Genomic DNA, 17,443 nt, shown 5'->3' on the forward strand with positions numbered 1-17,443 from the left:
CTAATACTTTATTTAATCTGACCTAATGAAAAGAAAATCTCCTTGGAGTCTTGCAACTTTCTTCTGAGGAACTGTGCAATACAAGCTGACATCAAACCAAGCTAGGAGAATAAGGACTATCTTTGTCCTTACTTCTTTAATGTTTAGAGATTCACTCCATGTTTTCCTAGCAATATTTTTTACCATGGCAGAATCCATGTAAGTCCCTGGTTTTACTTGAGATTCAAGACTCTTTTTCTGTACAGATGCAAGACCTAGTCATACAACCATGTAAAATTCCAGTAGGCCACAATTTTAAATATTTGTGTAATGCTAAAGGTGTTGTCATAAACTTAACACCATACTCTGCTTAGCCCACTTCTCTGTATTTTCCTGGATCCCTGAAGAAATTTACAAACAGCCATTTGGATTCCCTGTGGGCTGGAGTATGCAGTCATAAGAGTATAACTTCCGGATTGGCATGCACATATTTCTGTACCTTTATCAGGGCTTCAGTGCAGGGAAATGCATCATACAATTAAAAATAATATCATGCTGTATTGACAAAAGTGTTTTGAAATTCCTTTCTGTCTTCCAAAAGAAAAGAAAAGGCTCATTTATCAACATGTGGAAAGTTGCCTAGGGTTGTTTTTTGTTTGTTTTTGGCATTGCATCGGAGCAGACATACTGAGCATCAACGTAGTTTACCAACACCGTTTAGACAGATATTCTATTACATTAAGTAGTGGCTGATTTACTCCTCATTAATTTTTAATGCTGCAGATTAATACTAAATCCTTTTACCAGTAAGAGAGCACCAGGAACTGGCACAGTTCATTATGTTAACGTGACTTTGGCACAATAAGCAATTATTTTTCACCCTGTTTAACATATACACTGCCCAATAATTTTCTTAATGCCTCTTCTCTCTTCTTCTTCATTGCTGTTATTTAGTTACTTTTTAAAAAACCCAAATCAAAACAAGACAAAATGCAAAGCTAAAACATTTATAAATCTGTCGATCTTATATCCTTTTCCTATAAGGCCACTTTTGAGCTGAATGAATGGCAAAAAAAGTTTATCAACTAATTAACTAGCACTAGAATTTAATTGGGCCCAAAGGGTGAAATGCTTAAAATTCATTAATTACTTTTCACAGACTTTCAAAGCAACTTTTCTGGAAGTATGATGTCTCATTTCAAAAGGAAACTACAAGACAATCACTTTACATTTTGTGCACCCACAAACATGGTCACATTTTTTTTTTAACAAAAGGTCAGAAAATAACATATTCTGCTTTCAGAAGATTTGATTCTTAAAATCAACAGCAATATGGGAAAGGAAATGTGGAATTTTAAATTGCAGGGTGCAGATAAAATGATGGGATGCAGAAACCTCTATTTACAGAAAGGTTTGTGCATGTGTAGAAGAGCCTTTGCCCTTTAACAGTGATTTCTCATCACAGCATTTATAAACTGCTTTTGAAACTTCTCCTAAAACAGTATTATTCAACTTGTGTTCCCTAGATGTTGTTGGAATACAACTCCCATGATCCCTTGACCAATGGCTAAGCTGGCTGGGGATGATGGGAGTTAGCATCCAAGAAGAACAGTATGTTAATACATATAAGCTTAAAAAGAGCCTTGCTGAATCAGACCAAAGGTCTCTTGAGTCCTGCATCCTGATTCCTCCAGTGATGAACCAGATGTTTTAGGAAGCCTACAAGCAAGCCATGAAAGACACTTAACTCTCTCCTGCTCTTGCTTGCCAGCAACTTGTCTTCAGCAGCAGACAGCCCCTGCATATGGAAGCTCAAATAGCCACCGTGGCTAGTTTTGGTTAACTTTCTCCTCCATGAATTTGTCTAATCATTTTTTTAAAAGCTGTCTGTTTATATGGGTGCCCTGGTCCTTTAAGAGCTAGCCCCACACTGCCAAATGGGGCCCAGGAGCTGCTCTGCAAAGGATTCCCTCTGCTTTTAATGTGATAGAAGAGAACAAACAGGGATCTCGCGGTTTCTTTCAAGTACCAGAAACAAGTAAACACAGCAGGAAGCAATTGCAAAGAAGACAAAAGAAAATCCTGCACCGATTGTCTGCACTGAAGCAGGGAGGAGATATATCTGACCTTAAGGAGAATGAGACTTTAGTACCAAGACCCAGTTCTGGCTGAGCTGGTGGTAACTTGTTTTGCTGGACTGAGGACCACCAGTGCTGCTCAGCTTCATCAGGGTCTCCTGATGAGTTTTACTGTGATGGTCCTTTGTCTTCCTCCTCTCCTTGCATGAAAAAGCAAGCCCTTTTCTGCTTGGTGCTGCTCCTGCCCTCAGCACCTGCTGTGGATGCTGCTGGCTGCTGCCTTGTAACTCTTATCAGGTCAGCATGGTAGCGTTCCAAGTGGAAACACCTGCTGTCTCCACAGCTTCAGATGCTTTGGAGCTCGGGCCGCATCTAGTGCCTGTTACCATATCTTGTGGCCGTGAATGTAAGTTCACTAGGCACCTTTTGTCTGTCCTGAATATCCTGCCAATTAGCTATTGTGCTGAAAGGGGAAAATGAACTAAGGCAGCTAAATCACTGCCATGTGATAGCTTGCGAAGGTGTAGCTCAGGGCTGGCTCCAGGCATGCGGGGGCCCTTGGGCATCAGCTTGCCCTGGCCCCCCGGTGGGTGGGTGGGTGTGCATGAGTATGCATGTGTGTGGGCTCCCCCACCTCCCTACAGCCTCCCTACCTGTCTAGTCTTTACCATTGCCCTTAATGAAGATGGCGGCCGCAGTTTCCCTAAGGGGAATGAAGCCTCCGCTGCCATCTTTGTTGATGGCACACGTGCGTGCTACATGCACACATCTCTGCCATCAACTAAGATGCCGGCAGCGGCTTCAGTACCTTAGGGAAGCTGCGGCCGCCATCTTCATTAAGGGCAATGCTAAAAAGCTGGCTGACAGGTAAGTGGGGGGTGTGGGGGGCGCAGATCGTGGAAGGGGAGTGGAGGGCCCCTCAGGGCCCCCTCAGGGGCTCCTGTAGCTCCGGGGCCCTTGGGCCAGTGCCCAACCTGGCCACCCTTTAGAACTGACCCTGGTGTAGCTAAAGCAGAATCACAGAGCTATAGCTCCGAAGCTCCCCACCCCTCCCCTGACCATAATTTTATAGTATTCCATAGAATTCAAATTGTAATACAGTAAAATACGATATACAAATAAAATGTAACAATACAGTTAAAAATGAATATGAATAAAGCAATGTATGTGCCATCTCCCATCTTCAACCACAAATCTACTGACATGATATGGACCACTTAAATGAAGCTCACAGACCACGGTCCATGGACCACGGCTTGGGAATCCCTGCCCTAGAGCCTTTCACACATATGGCACACAATTTATCCTGGGTTTCCTTCCATCAGGGAGCTGCATCCAATCCTGGCTCTCTGATTCATATCTATCTAATATACATATTTTTCAAATCTTTATTTACCACATACACACTTTCATCTTTTTAGGCATACCATTAAATGCCTTAAGTTTAGACACGAACTAGATTGTATTTACAAAGGCAATAGATTTGTGCAAAAGGGCTTGCTCACTTCCTCATTGTTGCTGTTACCCCAAGGCTGCTCTTGATGGTAAAGAGACCTTCCAGAGAGGTACTAAAAGCAGTATTGTGACAGTGAGGTTTTCTGTACAGATAATTAGGAAATTTGAAATGAACACACCACTACAATGCAGATAGAAATAAAGATTTTAATGTTATCAGTTCATTCAGGCATCTAATCTAAACTGTGAATAGTGTCTGAGCATGTGAAAAGTGTCTTTAGTATACTGATTCTCACATACCAGATCACGCAGAGGGGAAATGCAACCTTCTATGATAAAGGCTGGAACTTGATGGAGACTTGAGTGCTGGCACCTCTTTTTAAAAAAATAAAAATAAAAAATGCAGTGAATTCTAGAGGTCTGGCAAGCTGTGCTATTTATCTGTTTGTTTGTTTGTTAAATGTATATCCCGCCCTTCCTCCCAGAAGGAGCCCAGGGCAGCAAACAAAAACATGAAAAGCACTTGAAAACATCTTAAAAAAATACTTTAAAACATCTTAAGACAAAACATCTTTAAAAAATAACTTTAAAAACAGCTTAAAAAGCAGTTCTAGCACAGACAGAGACTGGGATAAGTTCTCTACTTAAAAGGTTTGTTGAAAAGGCAAGTTCTTTAATAGGTGCTGAAAAGATAACAGAAATGGCACCTGCCTAACGTTTAAGGGGATGGAATTCCAAAGAGTTGGTGCCACGATGCTAAAGGTCTACTTCCTATGTTCTGCAGAGCATACCTCCTGATAAGATGGTATCTGCAAGAGGCCCTCACCTGCAGAGTGCAGTGATTGATTTGGTATAAAAGGGATAAGACAATCTTTCAGTTATTCTGGTCCCAAGCTATGTCAAGCTTTGTACACCAAAACTAGAACCTTGAACTTGGCCCAGGGCCCATTCATACTTTCTTTTAATCGATCTAACCCCCTTGTACGTCCATTAATTCTCTGGTGTCCATATGATGTTCCCCACCATTTTGGACTTTCTCTTAGTTAAATCCACACTTCGCTACCCTGTTATAAACCAATTATTTTTTCTGTCCTGATTATTAACCACTCTCACCTCTGTAGTGAGGACACCTTTCCCTGCATTTTTGTATTATAGGCAGATGATGTTAGATCCCACTCTCTGTCTCCTCCTCCTATCTTCTGGCACTGAACCAGGGTACTTCCTCCTTCTGGCTTCTGTAGCTGTATTTGTTTGTTTGTTTGTTTGTTTGTTTATTACATTTATATACCACCCCATAGCCGAAGCTCTCTGGGCGGTTTACAGCAATTAAAAACATTAAAAACAAATATACAAATTTTAAAACATAAAAACAATTTAAAAACACAATTTAAAAAAATTTAAAAAATTTAAAAACATGTAAACATTAAAAAATGTATCACATTGCTTTTTTAACGTACTATGTTGCAATCAAATGCAAAATTAAATGTTAAATGAATAATATTTCCACTTAAAAGCTATTTTGCGATATTACACAAAACACAGAGTTTAAAGAGTAATTGAAAACACCTAGTTTAAAGGAGGAGTTTTTTATCTGAGCTTCCTTGTGCTGATAGGGAGTAAGGGGGAGAGGAGCAAGCTCTAGTACTTTACTGTAGAATTGATCTTGCAGCTGATCCAGTGGCAGGCAAGGCTCTCTTTTCCTGCCAAACAGCTGATAGGGATGGAAGAGGGAGCCAAACATATCTAAGAGCCAAAAATCAGGAAACCAGAGGAAATGGAGATCAGCTTCTCTCCCTCCAGGCAGCCAGGTCTCTCTCTTTCTCTCTCCCCCCCCTCTCTCTCTCTGTGTGAGAGAGAGAGGGAGAGAGAGAGCACACACATAGGGCCGGCTCCAGGAATGTCAGGGCCCTTGGGCATAAGCTTGCCCTGGTGTCTGTGTGTGCATGCACGCATGCACACACGCATGCACGCGGGGCCCCCAGCTACCTGTCTGCTGTCTTTTACCATTGCCCTTAACGAAGATGGCAGCCGTGGTTTCCCTAAGGGGATGATGCCTCCGCCACCATCTTTGTTGATGGCACACGTGCGTGCTACACGCGTCATCTCTGCCATCAACTATGATGGCGGCAGGGGCTTCAGTACCTTAGGGAAACTACAGCCGCCATCTTCATTAAGGGCAATGGTAAAAGACAGAAGACAGGTAGGTGGGGGGGCGTGCCCCCCACAGATCATGGAAGGGGAGTGGAGGGGCGACTGAGGGCCCCCTGTAGCTCCAGGGGCTGTCAGGCCAGTGCCCCACCTGGCCGCCCTTTAGAACCGGCCCTGCACACACACTGTAAGTTGTTGTTCTTTTCCTTGGAGCCTGAAATGAACTAATCTGGGCTGTCTCTTTGCTAACTTGAAACTGAATAACAGATGATCTCTTGCTTTCTTCCATGGTGGGTGGTGGAGGATCTAATACAATTTGGAAGGAGGAGGCATGAAGAGGAGGTCTGGTGGGTGCACTGGGCAGAAGGAAAGCCCTTTCAAAATGGTAACAGCAGGAGATAGTGGGAGGGAAATCAAACACGGAAAGGGATGGGGCTCCCAGTTCGACAAATTTAATGGAACTGGAAGTAACCAGCAGCTCCCATCCTTAGTATGTACTATGTTATATGTAACAACCCAGACATTTATTTTGCTTATACTTTGGGTGTGTGTGTGTTCCATTAACATTGCCCATCCATAACATCCATAAACCTGCACATGCATGGTAATTATATATATATATATATATATATATATATATATATATATATATATATATATATGTTTCTGCGCTCTTTGAAAAAAGTGCACGAAAAGCAAATGACCATTAGGGGCATGGCCAATGCTTCTGTAATTTACACCAAAAGAAAAGCCCACATATATCGATGTTTGAAAATTGGGTTTTCACAAAATAAATCCGACTGCAAACAAGTCATTTATGGTTCTTGAGGCCACCAATTGAATATGGAAAATGTGGATTTTGCAGTTAGGTATGGATGTAGCTAATGGGCAGCCAATGCAGTTCTTTCAGCAGCGAGGTTGTTGGCGATACCCTGCCCCACATTTATATATATATAGTCTCCCTTTATGTATGTATATGTGTACATGTGTGTGTATATATTTATTATTGATTTATTTATTTATTACATTTATATACTGCCCCATAGCTGAAGTTCTCTGGGTGGTTTACAACAATTAAAAACAATAAAAACAAATATATAAATGTTTAAACACAACAACAATTTAAAAACACATGCTAAAATGCCTGGGAGGAGAGGAAAGTCTTCACCTGGCGCTGAAAAGATAACAGTGTTGGCGCCAGGCACACCTCATCAAAGAAATCATTCCATAATTTGGGGGCCACCACTGAGAAGGCACTCTCCCTTGTTGCCAGCCTCCCAGCTTCCCTCGGAGTAGGCACCTGGAGGAGGGCCTTAGATGTTGAGCGTAGTGTATGGGTGGGTTCATGTTGGGAAAGGCGGTCCATCAGGTATTGTGGTCCTAAGTTGTGTAAGGCTTTATAGGTACACACATGAACACATACACACATGCACCGACCCATCTCTGGGAAAGAAATGGTAATCTTTGTTGGGGAGATGCCTGCCAGTCATTTTAAAGAATACTTTTTAGCTTTTTCTGAATTGCTGAACAGAGGCTCCTCTGAGCAATAGAGTGAGTGAGGCTACATTCCAATGCAACATTGCTTGGGGGTAAACACCATGTAACAGGGTGGGGGCAAGGTCGAAATATGGATAAGGGTGGAGCTGCATGTGGTGATCAAGTAAGCATGTGCAGTTTTCTAAACTGCTAGATTCTGCATATGCAGCAGGCAGGCAGACTAAAATGCTTGATTTTTCCAGGACAACTGTGGTAATCCTCATTGGTTAAGAACAATGGAAGGCGGGAATGTGTGATTTCTCACAAAAATGGTAGAAAACTGCCTCCACATTTTGCCTTGTACCTCTGGATCCACGAGGGCTAGAGACTTGTTTCTCTGGGAGTCGAGGTCACCTAATGGGCTAAGCGGGCACTGGGTAGCATGGCTAGAATCTGGGTAAAACTGGGCAATATGGCAATCCTGTGTGTGGAGGCCCCTAGGCAGCTCTATCTCTTTATGATAGATTTTTTTAAAGTAAACTTTTCTACAGTTGTGTGCATGCACACATATTTTACAATCTCCAGTTAGGCCTCTTTGTGCATTTTCCTTTGTGATTCAAATGATGGCAGAGGAATAAATGTTTCATCTGAATTAAGACAGCTGTAGTTATCAAATTTGGGAACTGGAGTTGAATATATCTGGATTGTTTGATAAATATTTGAATTCTCATTAACATCCCAAATAATTCAAATTTGATTTAGCTCTCATATCACTGTCTGCTGAACATGCCTTCCCCCCCCATTGGAGTCATGCAAAAAGAAGACTGGCAACTCTGATATAGATAATGGTGGATACCAGATCCAAATATTTGCCATTCCATTCTGCTGGCAAGCATTATGAGACAATTGTAAAATTCTGCAATAGTTCATTTCCATTACAGGGAGAAAATACTGCAAATAAATAAATAGTGTAGACACCATTTCTTTTGCAGTTGGAATGACATATTACAATCTCATTTGATTTAAATCTGTTCCTAAAAGGATAGTTTGTTTGTTTTGCATTTTATATGGAAATCAGCTTGTTACTGATTATTCTTCCAGCTGAAGTCTGACATAGACAATCAAGATAATTCTCTGGCTGATACTGGACCACAGTTCTTGGATGGGCCATATGAAGCCACTGTTCCTGAAATGTCTGCAGAAGGTGAAGTGTCTTGTTTGTGTTTATGAAATAAGCTGTTGCTACCAGAATGTGTGTATGTGGTTTTTGTTAAAGGGATTCAGCACTAAAAAGATTCTGGGCTTTAAACATGTGTCTCATGCAACCAATGGGGTTTACATAAACCAGCATTTTCTACAGTCGCCACAATCTCCCAGTCCTTTTTGAAATTTCTTCTTCTTTGAATTGTCCAATATCATAGGAAGTCTTGCCCAGTATTCTCAACTCTGACTGGCAGTGACTCTTCAGGGTCTTAGGCAGTGGTCTTTCCCATCATGTGCTACAGCTCCTTTTAGCTAGTGATGCCAGGGATTGAACCCGAGACCTTCTGCATGCCAAGTATGTGCTTTGCCATGTAGAGGTGGTCCCTCTATAATCTCATAACCTGTGTTGTTGTCTCCCTTCATTTTTACAATCACTTTGAGCTGGGACTGTGTCCTTTTTATGCAGGACCGGTGCCAGAGGGTGGCCAGGTTGGGCCCTGGCCAAGGGCCCCTGCAGCCAAGAGTGGCTCCTAAAGGGCCACTCCTTAGGGTGGTAGGGTGGTGTTTCCATTTCATGAACTGTGACAGTATCACATCCTGCAACCTGACCCTGCCGTGATTGTGGAGAGGCAGCTCCCAGGCACACACACACCCATACAGACAACAAGGGCTTCAGTAAACCCACATGCATACCCCACCTACCTCTCCTGTCAGTGTGAAGGGTGTGTGCACTGTGCATGCACATCATTTACACAGCACAAGAGGTAGATGGGGTGTGCAGGTGAGCTTATTAGCCCAGCACCACCTGTATCGGGGGGCCTTGAGCTATGGCGCCATGGGTCTGGGACTGGCTGGTGCCCAAAGGCCCAGTCATACCTGGCGCCGGCCCTGTTTATGCCATTCACAGAATAAAAAGTACACAAAGCAATCTGTTCCCCAATGGTTTCTAATGCATACATTGGAAAGTGTATTTAAGGTCAAAATCTCTTCAATTTCAGTCTTTGAAAGATTATTGTTGGTCTTGGTGGGCTGAAAATGGTTATGCAGAGACAAAAATTGTTGTCCAAGTGCTTTAGCACATGTATGCACGCACACACGTACACAATGGGAAGCATCCAATGGGGTAAAAAAGAACCAATCTCAAGATGCTGAAGAAAGAGTAATGCCGTTTTTATTAAGGTACAATTTGTTGGGCCTTAATAAAAAGTGTGCTACTCTTCCTTCACCAAGTGCTTTAGCACATGCCTGGCTGCAGTCTGGTTCTGCTGAACCCACTTCGTGATTGAATGAGGTTGTATGAACTGGATCTTCTTTATCTACGCAGGCTTAATTTGTCTTCTAAAGTGAATTTCACTGTCTAGAAACTCACGGCCAACTAGGTTTGCCTGCACATGTACTGTGATGGTTATCATGCCAGGAAAACCCAGTCTCCCTATCTCCACAAATGAGGCTTCATTTCAGCTTGTCCCAAAGCAGCCCTACATAAAAAAAGAAATGAGAAGCTGCCATCATTTGGACAACACTTCTAGGTGCTAGGAATGAAAGGATCTGCCAGTTTTGGTTTTCTCACTTTTTCATTTCTTCCAATCTGAAATTAATTCTCCACATTTTTGCAGCAATTTCTGATTTATTTATTTTTTTTAAAAATCCTCATGGAAATTCTTCAGCGTTTTAGTGTGATTTTCTCCTAATATACACATTTTTGTATTTTTGAAAATGTCAACCCAGTGTGCGGCAGCTGTGAAAAAGGCAAATTCCATGCTAGCAATAATTAGGAAAGGTATTGAAAATAAAACAGCCGATATCATAATGCCGTTGTATAAATCTATGGTGCGGCCACATTTGGAATACTGTGTACAGTTTTGGTCGCCTCATCTCAAAAAGGATATTATAGAGTTGGAAAAGGTTCAGAAGAGGGCAACCAGAATGATCAAGGGGATGGAGCGACTCCCTTACGAGGAAAGGTTACAGCATTTGGGGCTTTTTAGTTTAGAGAAAAGGTGGGTCAGAGGAGACATGATAGAAGTGTATAAAATTATGCATGGCATTGAGAAAGTGGATAGAGAAAAGTTCTTCTCCCTCTCATAATACTAGAACTCGTGGACATTCAAAGAAGCTGAATGTTGGAAGATTCAGGACAGACAAAAGGAAGTACTTCTTTACTCAGCGCATAGTTAAACTATGGAATTTGCTCCCACAAGATGCAGTAATGGCCACCAGCTTGGACGGCTTTAAAAGAAGATTAGACAAATTCATGGAGGACAGGGCTATCAATGGCTACTAGCCATGATGGCTGTGCTCTGCCACCCTAGTCAGAGGCAGCATGCTTCTGAAAACCAGTTGCCGGAAGCCTCAGGAGGGGAGAGTGTTCTTGCACTCGGGTCCTGCTTGCGGGCTTCCCCCAGGCACCTGGTTGGCCACTGTGAGAACAGGATGCTGGACTAGATGGGCCACTGGCCTGATCCAGCAGGCTCTTCTTATGTTCTTATGTTCTTATGTATGCCATTTTGACTAATGCACATATTTTTGCAAGCAATGTCTCCTAATCTAAAGCAATTTTGTATGTTATTTTCACTAATATATTCCTTTTTATGCATTTTGTAAACATGGTTGGTTAGAGAACTACATTGCAAAATTCAGACATATGTAAATTTTGGACTATTGTGTTTTGGTTCTCATATTGTTTCAGAAAGTGTGAATTGGACAAATGCAGGTTTAAATGTGAACTGAATTGAATTCCTTCCCATCCCTAGCTCATTCTCTGGTCTGCTATGCTGCATTTAGGTCACCTCCAGATTGTCAATGTTGTGCAGAAGGAATTCAGTTGCATACCAGAGATTTAGATTTGTGCAATTAAAGTGGATTAAAGTGCTCTGGTGCAGCAAATCCACTTTTTTTAATGGACTATTGGTAGTTAGGAAACTAATGGGGAAACACTATAAAGCGTGGAATAAACTATTGATTGACAGGAAGATGTATAACCTCTCTGTAATCAAATTAGGAAGAATGTCCATTGTCATATAACCTCTCTACAATCAAATCAGTATAAATGCTCAATAAAAAGTAAACATTATAGAACCTGGACGTAAGCTTTACAAGAGCAAATAACAAGAATGCTCAATATGCAGGTTGTCTGGAAAAGCCCTTAATTTCTGGCTTGGTTTTGGCTCTCTGTTTTCTCCTTTGGACCATCTGTTTTTAAAATTGAATATGTTTATTGATCCAGTGACCATTACAAACAATTGAACAAGCATTAAAATCAGTTGCTCTATAAACTGCTAATCAGCAAGCATTTTACTCTCATGTCAATAACAATGCTTAAAAATTTGGCAACATTTAAAATGACATAGGAAATATTACAGTTTAAACATACATTCAAAAGAACTCCATCAGCTCAACCAGGAAATCTTTCCAAAATGGGATTCAGCAGCCTTTCCCTCACACCCTTATAAAAATTACTGTACAAAAGCATGTGTACTATAGACTCCACAGCCACAGAACCACGTGGACACAGATCGTAAGGTATGCCTTGGAAGTATCTTTCCATTATCATAGAAGGCAAGGCATTAACCCTAGCCAAAAAAAAATGCTCTCCTATACTTTGGTACAGATAGTTTGCCAAAATAAAGGGCACATTCTTTGCTAGGAAGAACATTTAGTCCTAGGGCTACAGGGGAGCAGGAACAGTTTGACAGGCCTATCATACTCTGTCAATATCCAGAGTTCTCTGCTTGACCAAAAATTTAGCATGCAAGCAATTAAACCTACATAGCTCTGTGACAGAAAGGCCAAAAGAGGAGATCTTTTGTGACAGAGCTGTTTTCCTTAGAGAGAAATATGAGTCTCAAGTGTCAGATGAACATATGAATCCACAGCTTCCCTGTACAGCAATCGGATCCATTAACATAGAGCATGGCTCCAAGCCAAGTTTGTTAGTGTGCATAGGCCCACCTCCAGATTGAGAACTGAGCCAGCTGCATATTTTGGGGTACTAAGAATAGGTCGCAGAAATGAAGACGGGACCCTTTCAGTAGTGGGATGCAAATCTGTGACCCACACTGCAGCTCTGTAGAGGAGTAGGGAAATTAGTTTAGCTGTTAAATTCCCACTGCGGCAAGAACAAACCTACCTTTCTTAGTGAAAAAGAGGCATAAAATTGGTTCTGAGCAATATTCGGCTCTTGAAATTGCAACCTTTCTGTGCTCTGCCCATTTACTGGATCTATGAAAATGGATACCCAGGTACTTGTAAGAATCAGCCTGTTTGATCACATGCCCATGTATTTTCCAGCTAAGTCTGGTTCGTTTTTTAGAAAAAGCCAAGACTTTAGTCTTGGCATAATTAATAGTCAGTTGATTAACTCTACAGTAGTCTCCAATGCCAGCTAGTGCTCTCTTTAGGCCCAGTCTAGTCAGGGACAATAGTGCTGTATCATCTGCATACAGGAAACTAGGAATCTTTATTGAGGCCAGCTTAGAGGGGTGGGGGTCTATTAGGTGCAATGCCTGTGGTAAGTCCGCAAGATAAATAGTGAACAACAAGGGGGCTAACACACAACCTTGTCTTACCCCCCTGAAAGAATGAATAGCATTAGTGAAGTGACCCAGGGCCACATCTCACTTGAGCTGAGGATGTGAGGGCGATCTGGCTGTGACATGTGTCACCCCATTGATTGTCAGGGTTGATTTCGGTTTCCCCTCCCTCACCGCTCCATGTGTGTCCCTCCTGAAGCTGTGCGCTCGGTGGAAGAGGACGACCATCCCATATAGGCATGTACAGTTCTTCGGTCAAGGGTATATGACTATCTGTCTTGACCTGGATTGCTTCCTGGGATCTAAACTGTAGTGTGTCAAGATCACATTCTTCCTCTTTACTGAGTTCTGTGTAAGGAGATGACATCCATTTTCTGACAGCTGAATCTGATTTTAACTAATGCACCTAGATGCTCTCATACTTTCACACAGCTTGTTTAGGATTCTTAAAATTCTATAGTTTGCCTATTAGAATATTTAGCCCCAAGTGAGATTCAAGAATCAATATATGTATTAACAGGAATAGACATTAGTTTATGATTTAGTACACTTCCTTAGTTCCCCACTATAGGCAGCCTTTACATTTTGTTCAGATTTTAAATGCAAGTGCAACATTAACAAAAGTGTAGCAGTAAATGGCCTCTTCTGCAAATATAAGACTATGGTTTGGTTTTCCCTCTGGCGGTATGTTGCATGAAGTGCAATTCATACAGCTAAATGTCTACAGACACAATACATTTCTAAAAATGAGCAAGACGTGATATTTTATACAGTGATCATACTTGGTATTTCATTGGGTTTGAGGTCTGATCTAAAACTTTCTCCATGCTGTAATTTGCATGACATTATTCATACTAGTAGTAGCAAGTCTAAGGCATCTTTTATTATTGTGCTTTTATTCCATCCTTCCTCTAAGGTGGCATTCATGCCCCCCCCATCAACTCTGATAAGTTGTTAGGTTGACCCAAAGTCATCCACTGAGCTAGATTCACGTTCCTGTTTAGATATTGTAGCCTAATATACACATATGAAAACACCTGTACTTAGCTGAACTCATTTTTGAACACATAAGCTTAAACGTTTAGTGCTTCTTCAGTTCTATATTCTTGAGTTTATTTGGATATTAAAAGAAGTATATGGCTATTACAGGGTCAGATTCCACAGAGCAATTGATTCATATTTGCCGAGGTTTTGAAAATATTATTTTGACACGTTGCTAGCATATTCTTGAATGACATTATGAGTGTACAAAAAGCTAAATATTCATCTGGTTATTATAATGCTGATTTCAGAATTAATGGTTCTTTTCATATTACCTGTGGTGTAAGCATATGAAAACAGTAATCCAATGTATATGCAACATGTCCAGCACCATGTATTTCAGTGGCTCATAAGCCATTCAGACTAATTATATGGTTGAAGCCACACAATGACAGCTTTGAATAGCAGGTGCTATCCTAAAGATGATCTTCTTCAGTGGTGATTCCATATCTACTTAAAACAAAGATGTATAACCAGTGGTCCTCTAGAGGTTGTTGGATTCCAACTCCCATTAGTCCTAGCCAGAATTGCTATGGTCAGGGAACGTGGAAGAGTAGCAACCTCTGGAGTGCCACAGTCTAGTCACCATTGACTTAAACAGTCTAGACACCAATTACTTAAACCAGATAAATTTAATATCCGGATCGGTGCACAATCAGACCACTCTCATCCACGATTTGATTCTGGATGAAGGTGCCGATTTGGTGTGCATTACCGAGACCTGGGTGGGTGAGCTGGGAGGAATTGATCTGACCCAGCTTTGTCCACCTGGATGCTCGGTGCAACACTAGCACAGGGTGCAGGGATGGGGGGGAGGACTTACTTTGGTCTACAGAACTTCCATCTCTGTCACCAGGAAACCACTCTGTCTTGGAGCTGGCTGTGAGTGCCTGCACTTGGTGTCAGTCCGAGGAGACAGTAAACTGGGGTTGCTGCTGGTGTACCATCCACCCTGCTGCCTGGCAGCTTCTCTGACCAAGCTGGCAGAGGCCATCTCGGCTATGGGGTTGGAGGAGCCCAGAACGATAGTGCTGGGTGATTTCAATGTCCATGCTGAGGCTGCCTCTAATGTTCCAGCTTGGGACTTCATGGCCTCCATGATGACCATGGGGCTGTCTCAAGTTGTCAGTCACCCAACGCATAGGGCAGGGTGCACCCTCGACTTAACTTTTGCTCCAGGTTAAGGAAGGGGTGGTCTGGAGATGGGGAGGTGGATGTCACCCCATTGTCATGGTCAGATCACTTCCTGGTGAAGTTTAGACTCATGGCTCCGATCCTTCCCTGCAGGGGTGGTGGACAGATTAAGATGGTCCACCCCCACAGCCTAATAGAATCCATAGGATTCCTGAATGCCCTGGGGGAGTTCCCAGTAGATAGAGCAGGCAACCTTGAAGCCATTCTCATGCTGTAGAGCAGCTAGGCGCATCAGGCTCTTGACGTGGTTGCCCCCAAGTGCCCTTGCCGGCATTGTGGAGCCCGGTTTGTAACTTAATACAACAGTGAGCTAAGGGCAATAAAGCAGGCTGGATGACGACTACAGCCAAAGTGACGAAAGACGTGCTGTGAGGTTCATCGGGCATAAGTAAAACATCATAACTGTGCCTACTGTGTGGAGGTGAAGGTGGCAAAGAAGGCCTACTTCTCTGCCTCCATTGCATCCTCAAGTAGCTGTCCAGTGGAGCTTTTCCGTATTGTCAGGGGTGTGTTGACATCAACTCCAGGAAATGGAGTTTTGATCCTTTCGAGGCCCACTGTGAATTGTTTGCAAGGCACTTTGGGGGTAAAGTTGCTCGCGTCCATAGCAGTCTTGATGCCCTCTCTACATCTACTGTAGTCCTCAATGAGGTGTCAAGTGCAACGTCTGCTTCAACTTCTTGGGAATGGTTTCAGTTGATACTGCCTGATGATGTAGACGAGGTGCCTGTAATGATGCAGCCAGCAATGTGTCCTCTCGACCCTTGCCCTTCTTGGCTTATTAAAGCTTGCCGAGGGGGTCTGACCGAGTGGATCCAGGGTGTGGTAAATGCATAATTGTGGGAGGGAGTGGTTCCAGCTGCCTTGAAAGAGATGGTGATCTTGAAAGACCCCACCCTGGACCCATTGGTTTGTGACAACTACTGACCAGTCACAAATACCCCCTTTTTAGGGAAGGTGATTGAGAGGGTTGTGGTGCAGCAATTGCAAGTACTCTTGGATGAAACAGATTATCTTGACCCATCCCAGTCTGGGTTCAGCCCTGGTTATGGGACTGAATTGGCCTTGGTGGCCCTGATGGATGACCTTTATTGGGAGAAGGACAGGGGGAGTGCGACCCTGTTATTCTTACTTGATCTCTCAGTGGCTTTTGATACCATTGACCATGGTATCCTTCTGGGCCAACTTGGTGAGCTGGGTATTGGAGGCACTGTTTTACAGTGGTTCCGATCCTATCTCCAGGGTCGCTCTCAGAGAATAGCATTGGGTGACTTTCGGCCCCCTGGCAGTTGTGCTGTGGGGCGCCGCAGGGTACCATCTTGTCTCCCATGCTGTTTAACATCTATATGAAGCTCTTGGGAGCAGTCATCAGGAGCTTTGGGGAGAGGTGTCAGCAGTATGCTGATGATACCCAGCTTTATTTCTGCTTAACATGTGAATCAGGGGAGGCTGTGCAAACCCTTGGCCACTGCCTGGAGTTGGTGGTGGGCTGGATGAGGGCCAATAAACTGACTCTGAATCCTAGTAAGACGGAGGCACTGTGGGTTGGTAGTTCCTGAGTTCAGATAATTGGTCAGATGCCTGCTTTGGATGGGGCCGTACTCCCTCTGAAAGAGCAGGTCCATAGTCTGGGTGCGCTCCTAGATCCATCTTTGTTGCTAGAGGCCCAGGTAACCTCCATGGCTAGGAGTGCCCATTACCTGCGGCCATTTCTGGACCAGGATAGCTTGACCACTGTTGTCCACACACTGGTAACCTCCAGGCTGGATTACTGTAATTCACTCTATGTGGGGCTGCCCTTGAGGTTGGTCCGGAAGTTGCAACTGGTGCAAAATGCAGTGGCGAGACTGCTCACTGGAGCAGGGTATCGCTAACATGTCACCCCTCTGCTGAAAGAATTGCACTGGCTGCCGATTTGCTACCGGGCCAAGTTCAAAGTTCTAGTTTTGGTATACAAAGCCCTATACAGCTTGTGATCAGGATACCTGAAAGACCACTTACCCTTTATATACCCGATTGATCACTGCACTCTGCAGGTGAGGACCTCCTGCAGATACCATCTTATCAGGAGATCCATTCTGCACAACATAGGAAACAGACCTTTAGTGTGGTGGCACCTACCCTGTGGAATTCCCTCCCCTTAAATATTAGGCAGGCACCATCTCTGTTATCTTTTTGGCACTTTTTCAAGACTTTCCTCTTTCAACAAGCTTTTTAAGTTGAGACCTATCCCAGACTGTGTCTGTGTTGGAATTGCTTTTTAATATGTTTTTTAAACCTTTTTTTTAAAAAAAACAATATGTTTTCTTAACCCTTTTTAAAAAATATCTTTAAAGC

The 17,443-nt window shown here is 42.9% G+C and overlaps 1 protein-coding gene across 1 annotated transcript in view; it reads left to right on the forward strand.

Moving 5' to 3' along the window:
* LOC133375583 (cadherin-19-like) overlaps window positions 1-17,443 on the forward strand; it is a 219,632-nt gene that overhangs the window by 48,938 nt on the left and 153,251 nt on the right. Inside the window, exon 3 of the mRNA XM_061607330.1 lies at window positions 8,238-8,340. Within this exon, the coding sequence (XP_061463314.1) occupies window positions 8,238-8,340 (103 nt within the window). The remainder of the gene's footprint in view (window positions 1-8,237; window positions 8,341-17,443) is intronic.

The sequence above is a fragment of the Rhineura floridana genome, chromosome 1 (assembly GCF_030035675.1).
Source record: "Rhineura floridana isolate rRhiFlo1 chromosome 1, rRhiFlo1.hap2, whole genome shotgun sequence".
Classification (NCBI taxonomy): domain Eukaryota; kingdom Metazoa; phylum Chordata; class Lepidosauria; order Squamata; family Rhineuridae; genus Rhineura; species Rhineura floridana.